The sequence below is a fragment of the Lepus europaeus genome, chromosome X (genome assembly GCF_033115175.1).
Source record: "Lepus europaeus isolate LE1 chromosome X, mLepTim1.pri, whole genome shotgun sequence".
In the NCBI taxonomy this organism is placed as follows: domain Eukaryota; kingdom Metazoa; phylum Chordata; class Mammalia; order Lagomorpha; family Leporidae; genus Lepus; species Lepus europaeus.
This window is the reverse complement of record NC_084850.1, coordinates 51502100-51526035: the sequence shown is the minus strand read 5'-3', so window position 1 is coordinate 51526035 and position 23936 is coordinate 51502100. Positions and strand designations below refer to the sequence as shown.

The 23936-nt window shown below is 39.6% G+C and overlaps 1 protein-coding gene across 7 annotated transcripts in view; it reads left to right on the top strand.

Moving 5' to 3' along the window:
- CHRDL1 (chordin like 1) overlaps positions 1-23936 on the top strand; it is a 134381-nt gene that overhangs the window by 92685 nt on the left and 17760 nt on the right. For all 7 annotated transcript variants that reach the window (XM_062183998.1, XM_062183995.1, XM_062183996.1 and 4 more), the window contains exons 7-8: positions 14115-14182; positions 23181-23349. In XM_062183998.1, the coding sequence (XP_062039982.1) occupies positions 14115-14182; positions 23181-23349 (237 nt within the window). The remainder of the gene's footprint in view (positions 1-14114; positions 14183-23180; positions 23350-23936) is intronic.

Below are 23936 nucleotides of genomic sequence, written 5' to 3'. Positions count from 1 at the left end.
AACCTGTTCCTCACAGTATGAGCACACATAAGAGTACTTCAAAAAGTTCATGGAAAATGCATATTATGAAAACACCATGCATGAATTTAACAAATTTATCTTTTAATTTCATCATTGCACCAGCTTTTTGAAGGCTCCTCATATGTTTGTTTTATACTATAGCTATTAGATTCCATGTCTAGGAAAGACAGACATTTTATCCCTCACCTTTTTTCTTATCTATCCCCTTATCTATTTTGAGTCTTCCCCAAAGGAAAGAAAGTCCTTGCTGAGCAGAGATCCACCTGTGACTGCTAATATAACCAAGTGGTTGCTATAATCCAGTTGTTAAGCTGAGATTATTTTGCTTGGGCAAAAAGATTTGTAAAATCTAAACTGAAGAACAATTGATAAAGGAAAGGAAACTGCAAAATGATATATTGCTGCATCTGAGAGTAAATGCAGTTAGAGGATACAGGTCCTGAAACCAGAGGACATAGATTTCTATGGTTGGGCTACCACCTGTTAGTGCACTTACCTTGGCCATGCTACTTAACTCATTCAGAACCATGGTTTCCTCAGTTGTAAAAATGGAGGTTACAACACATGGAATGGCTGTGAAGATGAACTGAGATGGCATAAAAGTGCTAGGAGATGGCCTAAAATTGCTTAATAAATTATAATAGTTATATTTTATGTAATAATTGCTATATTTATTCTTATGGAGTTAAATAGAATTGAAGCTTCTCCTCTATCTCCAGTAGCTTTGCCTTTTTACTTATTTCATCTTCATAGACAGACCTTTATTTCTAGTCTTTCTTGTAGTAACAGATCTTGAGACTATCTTCTCTCCAGTTCTCTTGTCACAATTTAAATGACTTTCCTTTTATTATGTCCTCAGAAGCAACAGATAAAAGCTCGTTATTACTGATCATGTATTGTTCCCTCATATACTTGATGAGTCCTTAAGTTCTTTCCTTGCCATCTCTTCTCTAGCCTAAACACACCATTTTCTTTCATCTTTGCTTATAAAGACTAAATCCCACACTTTTATAAAAATTGTTGTTTTTTCTGGGCCTCCAATTTCTTTACATCTTTCAGTTGTATATGATGTGGTTGAAACTCCTTTGAAGTCCTCATTTCTGAAGCACCTAGATATTTTTGTCTGTTGAAATGATGTTTTTACAAAGAGGTATGTTGTGTAAGCACATTACTCATCTAGCAGGGAACCCAGACACTTCTCTCCTATGCTGGCCACCCTAACTGGGGCCAAATACTGAAGAAGAAATAACCTTTGAGTGCTGAACTTTGCAGACCTCCCTATACAAGGCCTCATTGAAATGTTAATTTGTGCCCTCTTCTTGGGCCGGGCAGCAATCCTAGATGTGGATTGACTCTCAGCTCCAGCCTCAGTTGTTTAGACATGTCTGTGAGGCTAGGACAGTCAGGAATGTTGGCAGGGGGGCGTGTCATTGCTGGCACTTCAGCAAACCTCATCTGGACTGGAAGCAGAGCTCCAACGGGCCCTGGAACCTCAAAGGAAACTTTATCAGAAGAAAAATATCTCTTCAGAGATTTTGCTACCCCCATGCCACATTCTGGGCAGGCAGGCCTCAAGCCCAAACCCATACCCGGGTTCCCTCTATCATTTATCACATCTCTTTCCTGTCTCCTGCCTATCTTGCCAAGCAAAAGGGAAGGCTATGTGCTTGGATCTTTGACAAGAGAGAGGTATTTGGGATAGCCTATGGACCATATTGAAAGCCAAATATGCATTTGGTAAACAGTGTATGTATGTAGCACTTACTACATTCCAGGCAGTGTTCTAAGAACTTGTGAATAGAGCAACTCATTTGATCCTTACAGTAGCAGTAGAAACTGTTTTATCCCCATCTACAGATGAGGAAACTGAGGCAGAGAAGTGATGTGCCCAAGGACACATACTAGTAAGTGACAGAGCTAGAATTTGAACCTAGTAAGTCTGGTGGGAGTCCCAAGTTCTTAATCTCTACACTATCTGTTGGAACCATTTATGGGAGTGTGACAAGTGACTTGTCTTAGTGCACAGGAGTAAGGGGGTGGGAGAGATATGCATTGCATATTGACAGAAGCCAATAGCTCTAAGAGAGGAATGACACTGCTCATCTTTATCGATCAGGGCTCCAATTTACCCACTCTGACCACAGGGATCAACTTATTTAACCCTTCTCTCTATTTCTAGGCCTGAAGAGTCCCAAGTATAGATACCTATCTCATTTAATTCAGCAGACATTTGTAAAGCAATTGCTAAATCCCTGGCAATGCCAGTGCTAGAGATGCAGTGGTGAATAGAAACAGACATTAAATCATCCCTCATGGAGTTTTAGTGAGGAAGACAGTCATTTACTATGTAATGGTACAAGTAAATGTGTAATTTCAACTATGCTACATGCCACAAAAGAAAATTGTCATAAAAGCCAGTAATTGAGAGGATCAGCCTAATGAGGAGGTAAAGGAAGATTCCTAGGACTGTCTCTCTGGTCTGAACTCACACCACATTCCTCCTCACTCTCCGCAATCCAGAGTGAGGGAGGGTGGGCTCAAAAGTTAGGGAGGTAACTGTTGACAGTCCTACACTCTCAGGATCCCCAACTTCTAATGCCACGATAGAAACATCACTCCAGTCACACACTGATGCTGTGGGAGCCTCTACGTTACTTTTTTATACTTCAGTAATTTCCTTCTTAAGGAACTACTTGATCATGTAGGTCAGTGCCTGCCATTTCTTACCACATTGTGCAATCTAAATTCTTCAGCTTGTTTTTAAAGGCCCTCTGGTTTTGCATAGTGGTTAAGACACCAGTTAAGATGTCTTTGTCCCATATCAGAGTGCCCTGGATTCAGTGCTTGGCTCTCCTCCTGCCTCCAGCTTCCTGCTAATACTGACCTGAGACGCAGCACTGATGCTCAATTAGTTGGGTTCCTGACACCCACATGTGAGACTTAGACTTCCTGGCTCCTGGTTTCAGCCAAGCCAAGTCTGAGCTATTGTGGGCATTTGGGGAATGAACCAACAGATGAGAGCTGTTTTTCTCTCTGTCTCTGTCTCTCTCCCTCTCAAAATAATTAATTAATAACACACAGACAAGCACACACGCACACACACACGTACATGCACATACACACACACTCAGGCCCTCTGTATAGCAATCTGATTCTTCCTTAACCTACCCATCTTCAATCCTTTGACACCAACACACCTTCTCCTCTACTTTGTCCTATAACATGCTATGTTCCTTCTCTCCTTCCCTCCTGTAATAAACCTTTCTTACTCCCCACAGCTTGGAATAGTTTTCCTCCTCTCTTCTAGTTGTTAGGATTCCATTCATCTTTCAAGATCCAGTTACAGTTGAACTTTTCTAAGTAGTCTTGCCTAATCATTCTACTCCTCATTGATCTCCTTCTTCTTTGACCACCTTTAGGCCTTAGTGTGGTTCATAGATGTGTCATCATTGTCTGTTTTGTGTTGCTTAATGAAATAAGCAAGACTGGGTAATTTATAAAGAGGTATATTTAATTCAAGTCCTGGAGGCTGCAAATTCAAGATCAAGTAGCTGCTTCTGCTATGCCTCTGGTGAGAGTCTCATGTTGCTCTATGCATGATAGGAAAGTAAAAGGGGAAGCAGGTACATGTGGAACAGAAGGAAGGGGCCAGGAGCTGACCCACTTCATAACAATCCAGTCTCCTGAGAATGAATCCATTTCCATGAGAACTAATCTAGTCTCATGAAAAAGACACTACTACCTCTTAAAGGCCCCACATCCCAATATCACTATATTGCAGTAAGATTTCAACATGAGTTTTGTTGGGGACCAACCACACCCAAACCACAGCAATAGAGTTCAGCTTTTAACAGTGTTTTCTTGTATTATTCAATATTTTGTGTCTTGGCTTTTCAACTGGGAAGTTTTTTTAACACAAACACTATCTTTTATTTTGCCCCTATTTCCCCTAGTATACTATTAAGCATATATCTTACTGAAGGATTTATTAAAAACAAAGACAGGATACAGCCTTGTGGCGCAGAGGGCTTTAAGCTGCCTATGATGCCATCATCCCATATGGCGCTGGTTCAATTCCTGACTGCTTCACTTCCAATCCAGCTCCCTGCTAATGCTCCTGGACAAACAGTGGAAAATGGCCCAAGTGCTTGAGCCTCTGCCACCCATTTGGGAGACCTGGATGGAGTTTCAGGCTCTTGGCTTTGTCCTATCCCAGCCCCAACTGTTGTGTTGTGGCCATTTGGGTAGTCAACCAGCAGATGGAAGATCGATCTCTCTCTCTCTCTCTCTCTCTCTCTCCCTCTCTCTCTCTGTCACTCCCTTTCTAACTCTGCCTTTCAAATAAATAAAAATAAATATTTCAAAATAATTTAACAAATTTTAACAAGAAACTAAGTGGGCCACAGTCACAAAAATTTTTTGACAGTGCTCCAAGTGCAAGTTTGGCTAGGGAAGCAGGAGGAATGACTGGACGCATTCAACCCAAACCCATTCATCCAACACATCTTGAATGAGCCCATTGAGAAAATTGATGTCTCTTTTTATGAAATGGAGATACTTTAAAAAAACATATTTGTTTCAATGGAAGAGTGTGGGAGAAAGAGAAAAAAGAAGGGGAGAGAGAGAGAGAGAGAGAGAGAGAGGATTTTCCATCCACTGTGGGTTCACTCCCACAAATGGCTGCAACAGCTAGAGCTGGGCCAGGCTGAAGCCAGGAGGCAAGAACTTCATTCAGATCTTCCACATTGGTGGCAGGGACCCAAGCACTTCTGTCATCATCTGCTGCCTTTTCAGGCACATTAGCGGGAAGCTAGATGAGAAACTGTGTAGCCAGGACTCAGACTGGCCCTCTGATATGAGATGCTGGCATTGCAAATGGTGCCACAATGCCAGCCCCAAATTGGGATATTTTTGCTAAATCTTTCAAGGAAGCAACAGTTTAAAGATAATATGTCAGTCTTCAAGACAACTGCCACTTTCCCTAAGACTCTTGATTTTCCTAACCAAAAACAAACAAAAACCTTGCAAATCTGCACTTCAGATGTCATTTTTGTTAGAATTTGGGGATCTTAAGGGAAGTGGTGTATTTCATATTTGTAATCATAAAAGTCAAAGCAAATTTTTCAAAATTTTTGAAATCAAAGAAAATGGGAAAATACCAAACAATTGCAAATGTAGATCATCACAAATCAGTCTCAAGTTGTTTTTGTTTTGGTCCACATTTTCTGCAGAAATACTGTTGGTCATGATGATAGGAAAGAAACCTTGTTCATGAGAAACATCACTTTAAAAACAAAAATTCATGGATGACTATTTGGCTTAGAGTTGAAGATGCTAGTTATGACACCTGCATCCCATATTAGAGTTCCGTAGCTGGATACCCAGCTCTGGCTTCCTATTCCAGCTTTCTGTTAGCGCAGATCCTGGAAAGAAGCAGGTGATGGCTAAAGTAGTTGGGTTCCTGCTACCGTGTGGGAGATCTAAATGGAGTGCCTGGCTCCCAGGTTTGGCCTGGCCCAGCTCCAGCTATTGTGGGCATTTAGAGAGTGAACCAGTGATTGGAAGAACTGTCTCTCTTTCTCTGTGTCTCTCTGTTTCTTCCTCTGCCTCTCAAATAAAAAAGTTGAAAAATAAAAATTCATCTTGTATAAGTGAAATATTATGCCTGTTGATTAGATATTCCCCATTTCTTCCCCCAAGATGCATATATTCTAGAGATCTACTGTACAACATTGTGCCTATACTTAACAATACTCGATTATATACTTAAGAAATTTGTTAAGAGGCTAGATCTCATCTTAAATGTTCTTACCACAATAAAGTGAAATTTAAAAAGCTCAATAATTTTTAGTTAGTATGTTCTCATCTAAATTTCAAACCTTATTGAAATACTCTAATCTTTTCAAAGTTAAATAGTAATCTAACCACCATTAACAATTCTTTTTCAGAAGTGAATAGTTTATGTTCACAAATATGGAACTGTGTCTGAAATGTACTATTCTTGTCTCCTTCTCCTCTTCTAAATCCCAACTGGAATCTTCTTCTCTTCATGGGAATTTTCCAGGTTGTTTTCGTTCTCTGCCCATCTCTTGTGCTCAGAATTCATCTCCACAGGATTCCCCCCAACCCCTCTGAGGTCATCTCTTTATTCTTGGCATGCCTCTTATGTCTAGAAAATTTCTTTCTAGATAGAAAGTCTTTCATATAGTGGATGAGACAACATTGGCTTTCATATTGAGCTTAACAAATTAATAGTGATGATTCCTAATTGGCCATCTGGGATATCCTGTCAAGGTCAATAGTGTGCCATCCCATTTGTAGAGTTAGAGACCCTTTTTGTGTGTGTATAAGTCTGGTTCTACAAGTAAAAATAAAGAATTCCCAGTGAAGCATTTCAGAGCAATTATTTCTGCACGGGTGGTTAGAGCCACTCTTCCTTCAGCCTTATTCTTTCTAACTACTTCAAGGAATGGCATGACTGCCTGGAAACACATCATTCGATGTGCCCATTACTCACATTAAAATAGTCATCATGAGCTTAGACTACAACATTTATAGACATCAATCTGCTTGGTTGGCTGACAGTGTAAACAGACAGAAAAAGAACACGAGAAAAAGGAGCAATGCCAGGTTGGGGAATGATATTTGAATATTGTCCACATTATAACCATAAGAACTTGAGAGTTTCCATAGCCTGAGAAAAGTGGACAGTTGATACCAGGATACTTCATACCACTTGTGCAAAAAGAAAATGAAAAGATAAGTTTATTTCAGTACATGAAAATGCATCTGATGGAAAGACTATATATGCAAAAAAATTTTTGCACCAAAATGAATGTTTAAAGTACCCTTGTATAATTGTCCAGTTGATTCAAGCATGGGCCAGTATGACTACATCTCTGCTCTGTGTGGGTTCAACTGTTAAAACCAGATCATTGTCCCTCACTCCTACCAAGCAGTTCAGTCCACTTTGGGTAGGCCGGGAAGCCAAATTGCTGCTGATGGGGGGAAAAGAGGGGCCTTAAAACTGACTGCTTTTCATTCCCATATTGACCAGATGGTATACATGGCTAGATCATTGAGTTTCCCTTCTTTGTTCTGATTTTTATCTTCAGTTCATGGATATGTTAGCATAGGACTCTACTTTCTTTAGGTACTGAGAATTTTAACACTCTGATTTATTGCTATGTAAATTGCACTGTCTCCCAATGAAGCAGATATCTATCCTTTTAGCCAAGAGAGAAAACATGCTTTAATTAAGATGCAGACTCCTTTTCTAAAAGATGGAAATAAAGGCAGGGCTAGCATAATTATGAGAGAATCTAAGCCACATTAGGAGGTTTGACCTGAAGAAATCTCTGCAATCATTGTTTTCTATCCCCAGGTCCCTGGCTTCTGGTGATTTAGAAATGTAATGATTGCCATTCTATGGGCAGGCACAAATTTTCCCTTTTCTAGGCTTTGTTTATTTGTTTATTTAATCCAAACTCTGCTCTGTTAAACATCTAGCACACTTACAGGAGTCTCCTAAGCTGAGGTTTTCCCATATGTAAGTTATTCTTAAGGAGAAGGAAGAAAAAGAAGTGGACAGAAAGGATGGGAAGTAAGGGGGAAGGGAACAATAGCTAGTACTTACATGACAATTACCATGTGCCAGGCACTTTGTATGTATGAATTTATTTAATAATTACAACCCTGTGAAGTAGCCATTATTGTCTCCATTTTAGCAATAAAGAAACTGAGGCACAGAGAGATTAATTTGTTTGCCCAAAGTTATAGAGGCAGGAAGGGGCAGAGCCAGGATTTGGATCCAGGCTGTCTGGCTCCAGTCTGTTCTCTTAGCTATTAGACTATATTGCCTGTGAACTTGGGGAAGTGAAATAAGTTTGGGAACTCTGTTTTTTTTCTGAGACTACTTGGAGGAACAGACTGTGATGACTCTGCTCCCAAGGGCCAGATATGGTAAGAATCCAGCAGATGCATGCATTGGGACTACTCCGAGAAGCAATACCCCATTTCTAGCCATGACCTTGGATCTGTTTAACTGTATCTTCATTGTGAAAGAAGTGTGTCCTGAGCACAGACCATCTAATAGTTTCCTAATTTTCTCTCTCCTGATTCCTTCCTGCAAACACATGCACTCTCACAATGTGCTTTTTAAAAAGTATTGCTGATTTTTCTGGATAAATGCTTTTGTACTCCTCTTCAGATTTGGCTTGCTATTGTTGGCAGGAAGTTCCCCCTTGTCTGTGCCTTAGTATTTCTCAAGCAAATATTTTGTTAAAAATGCTAAGAGCATGTATTGACAGCCCAAACAATCAAATATTTTATTTGATAATAAAGTACTTTCTAAAAAGAAATGACTGTCCATTTGATAAGACTGGAAGACTTCTTGTAGTACTATTTGTCATTATTAGAGCTCAAATGTCTGTCAATGAATAATCTTTATTTCAGTGTTGTTAAAAGTTCCTTTATATTTCAACACACTGTCCCCATCCCTGAAGAATTTGTAGAATTAAATGTATGGCAGAGGCCTCCTGTGGTCATCTGCTTCCACCTACTTCATCTCTAGCTTGGGTACTGAATATAGGCAATTAAATATACTCTACCACAGAACCTGTTGACATGGTAGGTGGAAATTTCACAATGGGATTTTTTTTCTTGGTGCCCTCTTCTACTTTCCCTCAAAAATCTTTTCACTATTTGCTCAGATTCTGCTTATTTCACTTCATTTCTCTGAAAGTTCATCTCGTACATCCCACCTCAAAGAGTCATTTCATTTTTAATATTTGCTTTATAATTAAAGAAACTATATAATTTACTATCCAAACCAAAACACTTTTGAAAACAAAAGTGGCAGTCATGATAATTAATGTCTGCTAGAAAAATAAGCCATAAATCTAGATTGTCCCAAATAAATTGGGCCCTCTGGCCACCCTATTTATGATGTCTTGTGTGGTTCGGAAGTAGCCTCATGCTGGCATAATTTTGCTGCCTGATACTTACCTTTGTGGGTATTTCAGAATTTCATTGTACACTCAGTCCTTTTGAGAGGATAGGGCTTGCTTCCCTGACCTGTTCAAGCCAACTGGAGATTAATGGAAGCCATGGGAGTTATAAACAGTCTGAACTTCGGCCTAGCTTTTGACCATTTTTTAAATACTTGTTCTTCATTTCTCCCATTACCAGAAAGCCAAACCATTCCAGCTCCATAGGGTACCACTCAGAGTATAATTGAGGTTTGAATAAACAACACATGTGGCTTTTAAGGTTAAATGAATATTGTTTGACATACAGTACACTAGAGTTGTTTTTCATTTTGGTTTAAAAAATTGGTTAAAATTACATCTTGTTGCTTCTCGGAATTAACTAGAATCCATCTGTCTCCATTAGAATCATTATTTTTTTACAAAAAAGCCTTGGCTGAAAGAAAGAGGCTCCATCTCACTCAAGATAGATTATCCAGTGAATCAAAAAGATAATAAATATGTTTATTTAGGGTATTGGTGTCTACTTTTTTCCCAAAATATAGTATCTAAGATTATATATATATATATATATGACCTATTTTCAGCTACCCAGACAGAAACTACCCAGGTCTAAAGAACCACTATTAGCACACAAAATATTGACATTTAAGATGTCTTCAGTTTATAGTTTAAATTTAATAGAATAACTAAAATGTTGAAATCATTGGCAGCTACTTAATAGAACATTCAAGCTTAGATAATGCCATATTGATGACTTCGACATTGCAGAGGCAACGGAAATGCTAGGTGTTCCTAGTGTTTATATACATTTGTGTAAGATAGATAAATACATACATACATACATACATACATAGTTAGATACTCAGAAATAATGGATTGGCTATGGTAGTTTTTAATGAACTGAGATGGTTCAAATTTAGGTAGACATGTCTATCCAGAAGTGCTTGGGTTTTCAAATACAGGTTGCGCCACATTCATCTGAAGTTGTGTACTAATACTCTGCTCCCATGCTTAACATTCACCCGCTTCATCTCATTTGTAACAGGGACTGTATGCTTCTATAATGCTTTGACATTATGAAAGCCCATTTTAAAAATTGAACTTCTCAGAAGGCCATGCTAGGTAAACCTTTCATGTCAATACTAATCGTGAAATCTATACTTTTAAAGGACATTTGCTGAAGAGAGCTCTTCTGTCGTTTGTCCTTCATGATTTGTTTTCTCTCTTTTGGCTACTTGATTTAGTCTTGAGACCACATCCTATGGATTTTACATTTTTAAAATGATTTTACAGTTTGTTTTGCCATTTACTGGTGGCCCTTTTTCTGGTTTCTCGTCTTCTTTCTGGTCTGCTATCATATGGCTTGGACTCAGCACTGCCAGCTAAAGCAGGACGAGTCCATCTAAGTTGACTTCCACTCAGTCACTGTCAGTGCCATTCCCCAGCCCTCCAGATTTGCAGCCAGAGTCATTTTATACTGTCTTCTCCTTTACCTTCCTGCTTCCTGATCACATCTTGCATCTGGATCTTACCCTTCTGCTCTAAGACTAGGCAGATGCTCAGAGCAAGCTATGGTCAGTCAGTTAGCGTTTTCACATGGGTCTGTCTGCAGTTTTTGCTAACTCTCTTTACTCAGACATGGAGTAACCAGGAAGACGAAAGTATACTATTGACCAAGCACTCCATTCTGTATTTTTTTATTGAAATTAAATTCAATCTGTATTTTGAACACCTAGTGTGTTCCCACCAATATGCTGAATGTTCCAGCCCAGTTCTTTTCAAACTCCTGCATGCATCAGAATCCCCTGAAGGGGCTTGCCCAAACCCAGATCCCTGACCCCCATGCCAGTGTTTGTGTCTTACTAGGTCTGGGTGGGGCTTGACAATTTGCATTTCTCACACGTTTTCTCAAGATGCGGCTGCTTCTGGTTCAGGAACCATACTTTGAGAAACAGTGAGCTAGGGGATGCACAAATGGTCTAAGACATGACCTGCTGTTTCAGGGGGCTTACAGTCTTCCCAGGGAAACACGGCATGCTCAGGGAACATGAAGAGCACAAAATATTGTACCTGGTTTAGTATTCGCTCCTTCAGCAAGTGTTGAATGAGTACTACGTGCTCAGCACTACTGTAGTTGGAGTTATAAGTCAATATGCTAAACAAAACTCCTTGTCCTCATGGGAGCATTGTGGTAGGGGAAAGCAGACAATAAGCATGGTATATGAAATATAAGATGTAAGACAGTGATAAGTGCTAAGGACAGAAAGCAAGTGGGACGATAAGAAAAAACAAAGTGGGATTGAAATTTTAGGTAGGATGGCGAGGGAAGGCCTCTCAATTTTGTCATTTGGTAAGTATTTACCGAGTGACTACTATGTGGCAAGCACTGTGATAAGTAATGGTGATATAGCCATGAATAATACAAATAAAAAAAATCCTACTACAGAGTATACATGAGGAAGTACTTCAAAAAGTTCATGGAAAATAGAATTAAATGATGTTTATTTTAGTACAAAAATTTTGAAATTCATGCATAGTTTTTATATAATATGCATTTTCCATGAGCTTTTTTAAAGACCCCCCCTCCTTCAATGCATGGATTCATTTTTTTGGCACAAAGATAAGTTCATCATTTAATTTCATTTTCTGCCAAACTTTTATTTTATTTTATTTTAGAATTGTTCTGAAGCTATTTTTTTATCTTTTATTTAATGAATATAAATTTCCAAAGTACAGCTTATGGATTACAATGGCTTCCCCCTCCATAACTTCCCTCCCACCCGCAACCCTCCCCTTTCCCACTCTCTCTCCCTTTCCATTCACATCAATATTCATTTTCAATTCTCTTTATATACAGAAAATCAGTTTAGTATATATAAAATAAAGATTTCAACAGTTTGCCCTCACATAGCAACACAAAGTGAAAAATACTGTTGGAGTACTAGTTATAGCATTAAATCACAGTGTACAGCACATTAATGACAGAGATCCTACATGATATTTTTTAAAGTACTCTCATACCTTTTTGGGAGCCAGGGAATCTGGGGTTTCTTTTTTTTAAAAGATTTATTTATTTATTTGAAAGTCAGAATTACACGGAGAGAGAAGGGGAGGCAGAGAGAGAGGTTTTTCTATCCACTGGTTCACTCCCCAAGTGGCCACAATGGCCACAGCTGAGCTGAGCTGAAGCCAGGAGGCAGGAGTTTCTTCTGGGTCTCCCATGTGGGTGCAGGGGCCCAAGCACTTGGGCCATCCTCTGCTGCTTTCCCAGGCCATAGCAGAGAGCTGGATGAGAAGTGGAGCAGCCGGGACTCGAACTGGCGCCCACAGGGGATGCCAGCACTTCAGGTGGTGGCTTTACCCACTACACCACAGCACCAGTCCTGAAACCTGGGATTTTAATGTTCATTCTCACAAGCTTATTATTTGGCTGTGGTTGGCTACTTACCCTCTCTGAGCCCTGGTTTCTCTATCTCTTAAATGGAGCTGTTGGACAAAGTTATGTGTGAAGTCTTCTACATTTCTCAGCCTACAGGATGTCCTTTAGGCAATCAGAAATATGAGTTTGGGGAAGGCTTTGAAAGGGGGAACAAACCTAAATGGCTTTCATAGCCACAGGTAGGGCAAGATAGAAAGGTGATTTTCAAAGAAAAATAACATGAAGTAAACCCTGGAAGTAAACCTTGGAACCGAGAATGGGAGTCACATGTTCAATGAAGAGCAAGAACATCAAAGGGTTCCCATTTTAATGTAGCTGAGATAATTGGGCGGGAGACACATGTTCAATAAAAATGAGGTAGGGGCTAATTGTGAGAGTCTTGGATGGGAATCCACTGAGTGTTTTGATCAGGAAATGATATGATTATACAATCAAAGTGGTCTTTTAGAGAGATTGTCCTGTCGATCAGTCAAATCTTCAAAATTCCTCATTTTTCTCCTAAGATGATCTTTGAATTATGAAGGGACAAGGCCATACTTTGTTATAAGGCACTATCTGATCCTAATATTGCTATCAAACTAGTTTTCCAGTCCTTTTTAAGCCCTAAAACCAATGACATAGCACAATATCCCCAATAATACTGATGCATACTTAAATCAGTAACATGTGACTATATAGATGTAGGTTTTTGAAAACTTGGGAGATGAATTAGAATGGAAAATTTTATATATATATATATATGTACACACACATACATACACACACACATATATATATACATACACACTTTTCATATTATTATTCCATGAAATTTCTGGTAACAGCAAATTTATCTTCTGATAGATATAGATATAGATATAGATATAGATATACCTATATATAATTTAATTGATGCTCAGTTAGAGTAGAGTAAACATCTCTAAAACCTGGTTCTACCCATCTACTTGCTTGGTTGCAGGTAACACAATGTAACGCTCTTGGAAATGACCCTCTTGATTTTTATTTTTAATCAGCTGAGAAATATCCATATCTGTTGAGTGTTTGTCACCCTAAAGGCTGATAGTAGATCAGCCTCCTAAAAGCAGTTAGTGTAGAAGACAGCAGTGATGGAGTCATATTCACCTAAAAAAGGTATGTCAGGTGAAAATAAAGGAGAGAGGCTTGGGTGTTTATTATGTAAACACTCTACTCATAGCAAGTTTTCCCTTACATTTCCTATCCAGTCATAACTTCTCAGATTTGTAATGGTGAATTTAACAAATAATGACAGACAAAACCCTAAAAACGCTTTGTTTAAGGGTGGTTTATACACAAGTTAAATAAGAACTACAATATCCTTAACTATCACTGGAATAATGTAAGCAAAAGTGACAATAGGGCAATCTATTAAGGTGGAAAGGGATTACTTTCCCTTTTATTTTCCAAATCATGGACAATATTGCTATATGGTCTATTTAGAAAGTGACAACTTTCTTCAGAGTTGTTTTGATAAATGAGGCACACCCAGAGAAATCTTTCAGTGTTGTTTTTTGAAGGGCAGCCACAAAGCTAAAACATCTTGAAAACTTTGGGATCATAGTACCAAAAATGTTGTTGGGTCACAAGGGTGATAGTTTTCCCTTCTATGTATGTATGATTCTTTCTTTTCTCCTTTTGATAAACAGGAGATGGAGAATTGTCGTGGGAACATTCTGATGGTGATATCTTCCGGCAACCTGCCAACAGAGAAGCAGTAAGTGTGAATAGTTCAAATAATTCAACACTCCACAGCCATCATGTCAAGCTTTCCACTCCCCATGGCTACTATCCCAGCAAATACAAAAAAAGGGCCCATTTCTTTCTTTTTTTTTTTTTTTTTGACAGGCAGAGTGGATAGTGAGAGAGAGAGACAGAGAGAAAGGTCTTCCTTTTTGCCGTGGGTTCACTCTCCAATGGCCGCTGCGGCCGGCGCATCTCGCCGATCCGAAGCCAGGAGCCAGGTGCTTCTCCTGGTCTCCCATGCGGGTGCAGGGCCCAAGCACTTGGGCCATCCTCCACTGCCTTCCCGGGCCATAGCAGAGAGCTGGCCTGGAAGAGGGGCAACCGGGATAGAATCCGGTGCCCTGACCGGGACTAAAACCCTGTGTGCCGGCGCTGCAAGGCGGAGGATTAGCCTGTTAAGCCACGGCGCCGGCCATAAAAAAGGGGCCCATTTCTAATACAGTTATTCTCTGTTCTTCTGAAATTTGAATGACATCAGCAACCTATAACCATTTAAATGCGCTGTATAATTGGTAACTATGGCCAGCACATAAACACAAATAAACCATAACCCTAACCTTGTATCTAGATCAGAAATTGATACCCTTTCATGATGATTTGAATATCTTTATGTCCCCTATAAGGAAGGCAAACCACACCCCTATCCTCAACCGTGAGGACTTTCTAGGAGATTGTAAGGCAGTCCACCCCATGCTCTTGGTGGGATTGAGGAATTCTTTGGCTATCTCTACCTAAACCCTCTCCTAAACCCTAGGCCTCAGTCAAATAATTGGGAGAAAGGAAAGGTGGTCAGATTCTTCTCCCTTTACTCTGCAATGTCTCATTTCTGTTGTTAGCATTAATCTCAGACCAAGCGTCACAAGTAAGCATCTCTGTATGTATAGTAATAACATCTTTTGTTTCTTTGTATTTTGAAGTAATTGACAAAATAGAATCCCTCTCTAAAAAATACATGTTAAAAATAAGTTACATTTCAACTTCTTAAAATCTGAACAAGAAATGTTCCATTACAAAGAATCTATCATACTTAAAGGACTTATAAAATGTTATAATATATGAATAAGAGTTCATTGCACATAAACAAGTGTTCATCACACCTTTATAGAAAAACACTGTAAGGAACTTCATTGTAGCATTATTTTAATAAGAGCAAACAAATGGAGACAACATAAATGTCTATTAATAAGGGCTTTGTTAAAGACACTCAATTCAGTGGACACTGTGAAGTTATTATTAAAAAGAATATGGTACATCCAAATGCAGTAAAGTGGAGCCAGCCTCAAGATATAATATATAACAAAATGAGGTTCAGGATGAAAATTTTTGCTGTCATTTTCTTACATAAAAAATGTGTGCATGTATATGTAAGCATGTATCAAGAAGATCTGGGAGGTCACTTACCAACATGTTAAAGGTGATACTCAAAAAGGGTAGAAGAGGGCAGGAGGGAAGATACACTTTGACTTTTTATTTTACTCTTAATTATTATTTCATGCTTTTCCATAAGCATGTATTAATTTTATAGTCAATTAAATTTAAATGATTTTTCTAAACTCTTAGGAACTAGTTCTCAGCAAGCATTGGATATGAAGCAGGAGTCTAGGGAGTTATGGGTCAGGCCTGAGGGTAGTGAGGGTGTGGGGTAGGGATTGAGAGGCGATACCATCACTACATTTCTCATCCAAAAGACTGTTCTTTTTGTATACTGTTCCTATCAAATGACTAAGACAAACATCATCATGTTGCTTAGTCTGGGTTCCTGTCCATCACATGGGCTGTTTCTAACTTGTATGCCCTATGTTGCCAACACCCAACCCAAAGCTTCATCTGTGAGATGGAGTAATTTCTATTTGCTTTACTCTCTAGCAATATTATGTTCTGGGCCTTGCTGTTTCTGAATGAATGTTGAAGGATTGTGAGGGCAGTGGAGATCATTGTTCTGAATATATCAAAAAAGTATTCCACAAGAGAGAGTAGTCTTCCCCATTCTCTGGCTAATAGAGATCCCAAGAAAAGATTTTCTCCATATAGTTCTTTTGCTTTGTAGTAAGTGAGATTCCTTCCAGATCTTTAAAAGATATGATGTCAGCCTCATTTTTTGTGTGCTGTGAGTTTCCTCTTTTCTCAGCTCCATTTTTTTTTATTGTGGGAGGAAGTTGAGAGTGGCTAAATTAGTGGCTGTTAACCAGATGTCTTTCTAAACCAAGTTTAGGGCTCAGTTACCATATACTATATGCTTTTCTACTTAAGAGGTTCCCACACTAAGCACTGTGACCACCTCAGTGGTCTTGATGGTAATACTTTTAGCTATCCTTTCTTTTTTACTTTATTTTACATGGCCCACAACTCCATCCCTTGCTTCTCATCTTCATTGTTCTTCCTAACCTGCTGTCACAGGGCTTGACTTAATCCAGGACTTCCTGAAGCAAATAGAGGTCAGGTACAGAGCACAAACCTTGAAATAGTTATTGATTTTCAAGTGTTTGAAACCTATCTTTAAAAACAAACATTTGGCCCTGGTAGACCAAAATGGCCAGATGGTTCCACTTTATTATAAATAAATATTTCCTTTTGTTCTAAAAGGGATGGATATTGTGGGATATGATTTGAATAATAAATAGCATCTTTAGTAATGGAAAAATATGTAACTGGCACATAGTAAGCACTCAATAAATATGTGCTGAATGAGTGGGTGTAGAAGGTTGATCAAAATTTATGTAGTGGTAGGGGAGGGGAAGAGGTTTCCATTAATTTTAATGCGCAGGAATTTGTTTTGAATCAGGAAGAAGCTCTTCAAATTTGTTGTTTGATCTTGACAAACCTTAAATGAGAAGATAGGAGAATCCCTTCTGAATGTCCTTTGCAGGCCCAACTTCCTGTGTGGGAGAAAACAAAGACAGCCCTACCAACACATTTCCTATCCAATAGATTTTTCTTTTTGTATACTGTTCCTATTTATAGGAACCCATCAAAACCTCAATACAACAGAAACACAGATGATTGGTTTTTATTTTGCCAAGGGGGCTGAAAAGCATCATCTCAATAAGTCTTACAAAGTGCACAGGAAGGGGAATCATGGCTCAGATATGATTCTATTGTGAAAACTTGAAATATTTTTGATTGATTCCTAGGTTGTAATTTCACAAGCATTGGTGCTTGTGTCATTAGGGAAGGTGGTGTGTGTGTGTGTGTGTGTGTTGTATGTCATGAGGGAGAAATAAAAAGCCAAATCATGAAAGCAAGCATAATTTTGTTTTGGACAACAGCCAAATTTTGACTACTACCCCCCAGTAGATTACACTGAAGTTTACCATCAGAAGATTGAAGGATTTGGGGATACACACAACCTAAAACATAAACATCCATGTCTGATTCACATTGTCAGAACAATGATTGGGGAAAGAAACTGGCCTAGTTGTTTTACAACTGGGAATAGTCCTAGGTTAGTGGTGACTAATAGACAACATTTTCATGGATGTGTGGATTAGCATACATTCCAAAGATATACAAAAGACATTTAAAAACTTTAAATGAAAACACAGAGACATCCTGTATACCTTTGTCCAGTTTCCCCTGATGGTAACACCTTGCAAATTTCTAGTACAATCTCAGAATCACAAAGCTCCCTACTTTTCAGTGCTTCCAGACAGTAAATCAAAAAATATGAAAATACCAAGCAAAATAAAACAAAGTCCAGCTCTGTGGTCATTTCTAACTAACTGATTTTGACCTGCTGTCTCCAGCAGCCTATTTGCAGCTGGTTTTTTAAGATAAGCTCCAGTTTCACTTACAGGTCCAAAGGCTTTTTTCCCCTTTGCTCTAAGTGACCAGGTCAGAATGGCCCCTAGTAAACCTCTTTCAATTGTTTGGGGGAGTGACTAAAAGAGCCATTGTACTTGAGTCAAAATCACATACCAGAGACTAACCCCACCCCAAAACAGATTCTTTTTGTCAAGATTCAAATTAACCTCCATGGAGTATTTAAAAAACATCCTGATGCCCAGGCCTCACCCAAGACCAGTTACATCAACATCTCTGGGAGTGAAACCCAGACACCAGCATATTATTTTTTAAGATTTATTTTATTTATTTGAAAGGGAGAGTTAGGCACACACACACACACACACACAGAGAGAGAGAGAGAGAGAGAGAGAGAGAGGGAGAGGGAGAGGGAGAGAAAGAGAGAGGGAGAGAGATCTTCCATCTGCTGGTTCACTCCGCAAATGGCCACAATGGCTGGAGCTGAGCTGATCTGAAGCCGGGAGCCAGGAGCTTCTTTCAGATCTCCCACATGGGTGCAGGGGCCCAAGAACTTGGGCCATTTTCTACTGCTTCCCCAGGTGCATTAGTAGGGAGCTGTGTCAAAAGTGAAACAGCCGAGACTGGAACCGGCACCCATATAGGATGCCAGCACTGCAGGAGGAAGCTTTACCTACTATGCCACAGTGCCAGCCCCAGCACCAGCATGTTTTACAACTCCCCAGATGATTCTAGTGTGCAGCCAGGTTGGAGAAACACTGGTGTATGTGGCTGTGAACACTGTGGCTAAAGTTCTAGGAGGGGACTTCAAAAAGTTCATGGAAAATAAAATTCAAAGATGAATTTCTGTTGATGCAAAAAACTTGAAAGCCATGCAGAGTTTATTCATAATATGCATATTCCCTGAGGTTTTTTTTAAATTAATTTATTTATTTTGACAGGCAGAGTGGATAGTGAGAGAGAGACAGAGAGAAAGGTCTTCCTTTTTGCCGTGGGTTCACCTTCCAATGGCCGCTGCGACTGGCGCACCGCACTGATCCGATGGCAGGAGCCAGGTGCTTATCCTGGTCTCCCATGGGGTGCAGGGTCCAAGCACTTGGGCCATCCTCCACTGCCCTCCCTGGCCACAGCAGAGAGCTGGCCTGGAAGAGGGGCAACCGGGATAGAATCCGGCGCCCCGACCGGGACTAAAACCCAGTGTGCCAGCGCCGCAAGGCGGAGGATTAACCTGTTAAGCCACGGCGCAGGCCATTCCCTGAGTTTTTTTAAAAACCTTTTCTGTGCATGGATTTCAAACATCTTTACACGAACATAAACTTATCTTTTAGTTCCAATCCCTACAAACTTTTTAAAAAGTGTTTCATCTATCTGAAAGAACTTCTCTTTGTCACAGTTTTTAGCCAGCTTGCTAGGGGCATTCTCTTATACTTTTCTTCTGTCATCTTCCTCTTCTGCCTTCTGTTCATCTTCCCCTCTCTTTGTCTCCCACTCCTAGTCTTCTACCATCTCCAAAACTTCAGTTTTCATTGTCGTCCTGAATACATCACCTCTCCTCTCTGGTGTCAGTTTCTCTGTCTGTAAAATAAATTTTGACAAGACAAGGTTGTGGAGGGGCAAGGTGGTCTATGATAGAGCCTGTGATCAAAATTCCCGAGGCTTTTATTTTGTTGGTGGGGGGAGGGTGGAGGCTTGAATCCTATTCCAACCCTTACCATGTGCCCTGGCGCTGAAGCATAGCATTTCCTTTTGTGCTCACCATCGTGAATCAGAGAACTTCTTGTACTTGCAACTTATCCTGGGTCAGTGACCTTCCCTCTCCAATTCTATCGAACTACTTGATTTTAATATCAGTAGGACACACAACACACAAACTTTCCTTTCTGTGTTCCTTTAGTAAAACGTTGCCAAACTCCAGAAAGGACAGAACAATTTGTAATGGCCTTTGTGGAATGTGAGTGATCATGGCAGAAAAAGACATTCAAGCCGTTGTGGGAATAAAAAATATTTGCAATGAGAATCCTATCTGAGTGCATGACAAAAAAATCATGCAAATTCTTATTTGTGTGGTTTTTTAATAGCAATGCCATAGCAAGAGCTCTTCTAAAATAGAGAATAATGTTCTTTTTCGAAGGCTGAGAAGGTCCCCTTACTCTAACTCCTTTTCACTCTTCCCTCTTACCAGGAGAGTAATAATAGTTTCCAAAGCTGAGCTTGCAACAGGTGTGTCTATGGTGCATAATTTTAATAAATGTTTTATGGAATGATAGGATTAGAGGCCCTCATAACCATCTTCCCAAGTTTCTCTGCTATTTCTGCTAGTTAATGTAATGATCTCTCCATTTTATTTTATTTAATTAGAAAAGTATGTATATTTGGGTCTGCATGTTCTGCAAATTCAAATGAAATTCACAAGTGACCATCAAGTGACAAATGGAAGAGAAAGTAATGTATCACTTGTACATATTTTTACAATTTTGTATGTACCGGTTTTTCAATTTATATAAGACATAAAATATTTTTACAAAATATTTATTAACATTTCTAACAAACACTTATCTAACAAATATGAAATTTCTATCATAATTTACACATGAAATAAAATCCGCAATCTTCCATTTTTAGAGACATACATTTCCAATTTTACATAATTTTATGACTATATTAGATTTTAAAAGTGTAACGAATTTTATTTCAAATTTTCAATTAATAATTTTTTAAAAATTCAAAACATAAACTTTTACCTGGGAAAATATTTCAAGCAAAGACAAGTAGTAAAAGTAGAGAAGTAATAATTTACTACTCAAAGATAAAATCCCCATATTTGCTTCATATTTCTCAATGTTTCTAATCCTTTTTAAATCTTAATTTAATTAGTTTTAAGCTGATTAAATTCAGTGTGATTTGCAGATACAATTCTAAGAACATACTGATATTCCCTTCCTCCCTCCCACTTTAATAAATATCTGTACATATCAGTATTGATGCAAACATGGTTTATAAAATTTTTATACCTTTGCCAAACCAATGGTTAGGAATGTTATACTACTATAGCTTTAATGATCTGTGATTACTTTAAAATTTACTGTATATGAGTGAATTGGTCATTTTCCCATTCAAATATTGTTTATAGTCTTGGTCTATATCCCCACTAAACTAGGGTCATTTTGCTTTCTACTATTCAACTTCTTATTCAGTGAAATATTAAGCTTTTTTACTGTAATGTGATTTTAGGATATGTTACCTCAAAAACTAAAAGAAAAAAGACTAGACAGAAAGAAATGGAGAAGGATCTCCCCATTTTAATTGCCTGTGACCGATATTTTATTGAGTTATCCCTCTTTTACCCCTAACGATTGCTCTTGGATCACAATGCTGTTTAGCTTTAAGCCTTAATGTTCTCTTCTGCTTTCATTCCATGCTTCTCTACCCTCAGCCTCTTTCAGCTTCTAGGATACGGGTGAGTGGCAGAACAGTGAACACATGATGTCTCTTGAACCCTTGTTGCAAGAGCAGTGGTTGGTACTACAAGACTGTAAGCCTTCCTTAGGAACCGTAGTTTCATTCATTCACCAAGTATTAGCCTAGTACCTTCTACATTCTGGACACTTCTAAGCACTGGAGATAGAGCAGTGAACAAAACAAAGTCATTAGCTTTGCGGAACTTACATTCTAATATGCTGGTGGACTGTCAACTCTATTATTCATAAACTCTCTAGGGCACCTCTGCCCTCTGTGATCTTACGGTGTTGCCTGTGGTTAGAGTCTCAGAACACCTTACCAAGACTATACTTGACTTTCTTTTTCTCCTAACCAGTTCATGCTACACATCATCACGGTTCAATGCTTTGAAACAGTTCTGATCAAGTTACTTAACTACTTAAAAAAAATTCCTCCAAGACTTCTACCACCACCACCCCCGACTCTTGCTTACCAAATAAAGTCCTCACTCCTCAGCCTGTCATTTAAAGTCCTCCATGATCTGGCTCCAACCCCCTTTTGGAATGTTATCCTTCAACCGTTCCCTTTTATGGGCTCTATGTTCTCTGTTACACCTTCACAACTTGGAAACCTCTCACTAGAATATTCTTCAACAATCTCTGCCTGTAAAAGCCTACCCACTTTTCATGGCCCAGGTCACAAACCCTCCCTGTCTAGCAACCTTTGTTGTCCTAATTTGCACACACTTTATACTTCTCTTGTGGCCTCTGTCTCCATCTGCCTTGTATTGTAGACTGCCCTCTTAACTCTTTTTATTTTTTAAAGATTTATTTAGGGGCCGGCACTAAGGCACAGTAGGTTAAACCTCTGCCTGTGGCACCAGCATCCCATTTGGGTGCCGGTTCATGTCCTGGCTGCTCCTCTTCTGATCCAGCTCTCTACTGTGGCCTGGGAAAGCAGTAGAAGATGGCCCAAGTCCTTGGGCCCCTGCACCCATGTGGGAGACCTGGAGGAGGCTCCTTGCTCCTGGCTTTGGATCGGCGCAGCTCCGGCCTTTGCAGCTATCTGGGCAGTGAACCAGTGGATGGAAAACCTTTCTCTCTGTCTCTCCCTCTCTCTGTAACTCTACCTTTCAAATAAATATAATAATAAAAAAAGGATTTATTTATTTGTTTGAAAATCCGAGTTACAGGGTGGGGGGGGAGAGATTGATTGATTCCATCTGCTGGTATATTTCCCAGATATCTGCAGTGGCCAGGGCTGAGCCAGGCTGAAGACAGGAGCAAGGAGCTTTATCTGGGTCTCCCACATGGGTAGCAGGGGCCCAGATACTTGGGCCACCTTCAACTGATTTTCCCAGGCCATTAGCAGGGAGCTGTATTGGAAGTAGAGCATTCAGGACTCGAACTATCACCCATATGGGATGCCAGTGTCACAGCCAGCCGCTTTACCTGGTACACCACAGCACTGGCCCATTAACACTTAAACAGAGTATGAGAGTCTTGAGAACAGGAAGGACACTGTAGCTATTTTGATCGTTTTCTTCCACGGGAATTTGTGAACCTAGTCCTATCTGCAAGATGAGAGAAAGACTCACCTTTATTTCCAGGGCTGTTTCACATGATCACATTCCTTTTCTATTACTGTAGGTAGATATGCAGTTCAGTTCCACACTCACTATTATAAATCAGAATCATCACACGGCTTCTAATGTATATAACGCAGTCTCTGTAATCTCATTGATCTGGTTTTTTTTTCTGGTCATTTTACAGAGACATTCTTATCACCGCTCTCACTATGATCCTCCACCAAGTCGACAAGCTGGAGGTCTGCCCCGCTTTCCAGGGGCCAGAAGCCACCGGGGAGCTCTTATGGATTCCCAGCAAGCGTCAGGGACCATCGTGCAGATTGTCATCAACAACAAACACAAGCATGGACAAGGTAAGGGGCATCCCCTTTTCATACTGCTTCCATATTGGGGCTTCAGCTATCCTAGGCCTTAGAGGGCTAGAGCTAAGAAACCAGCATTTCTCCCATGGATATTGCATATTCACCTATGGATAACTCACCATGGCGTCTACAAGTGAGCAGCGACAAGTTAACACCAGGGGAATCTTAGGAGCTCCCTGTAAGCACCCAGAAGAGCACAATCAAGTCTCCTTTGTGCTTAGTAATCAGTTTCCATCATTTTCTGTCAGTCCTGGGTGTTGGAGCTCATTTGAGAAAATCCCTTGGGTCTTTAACAGACTGAGAGGTTGTTTATTTCCCAGTAAGGAACCCAATATCCAAAGGGACTCGGTGCCAAACACTTCTGAAGCTCTTATCCATACCTTTAAAAATAGCCATTCTCACACCTCCGCACATCCAGATTCCCCTGGGGCTCTTGTTAAACATATGTATTCCTGGGCGTACATTAGAAATTCTGGTTCAATGCATAGCATATGAGGGGGTTGTCCTTACAAATGAGTAATCCTGTGAGAACTCTAGAAACCACCTGGCTCAGTACCAGAAGGACCAATCAGGTTAAT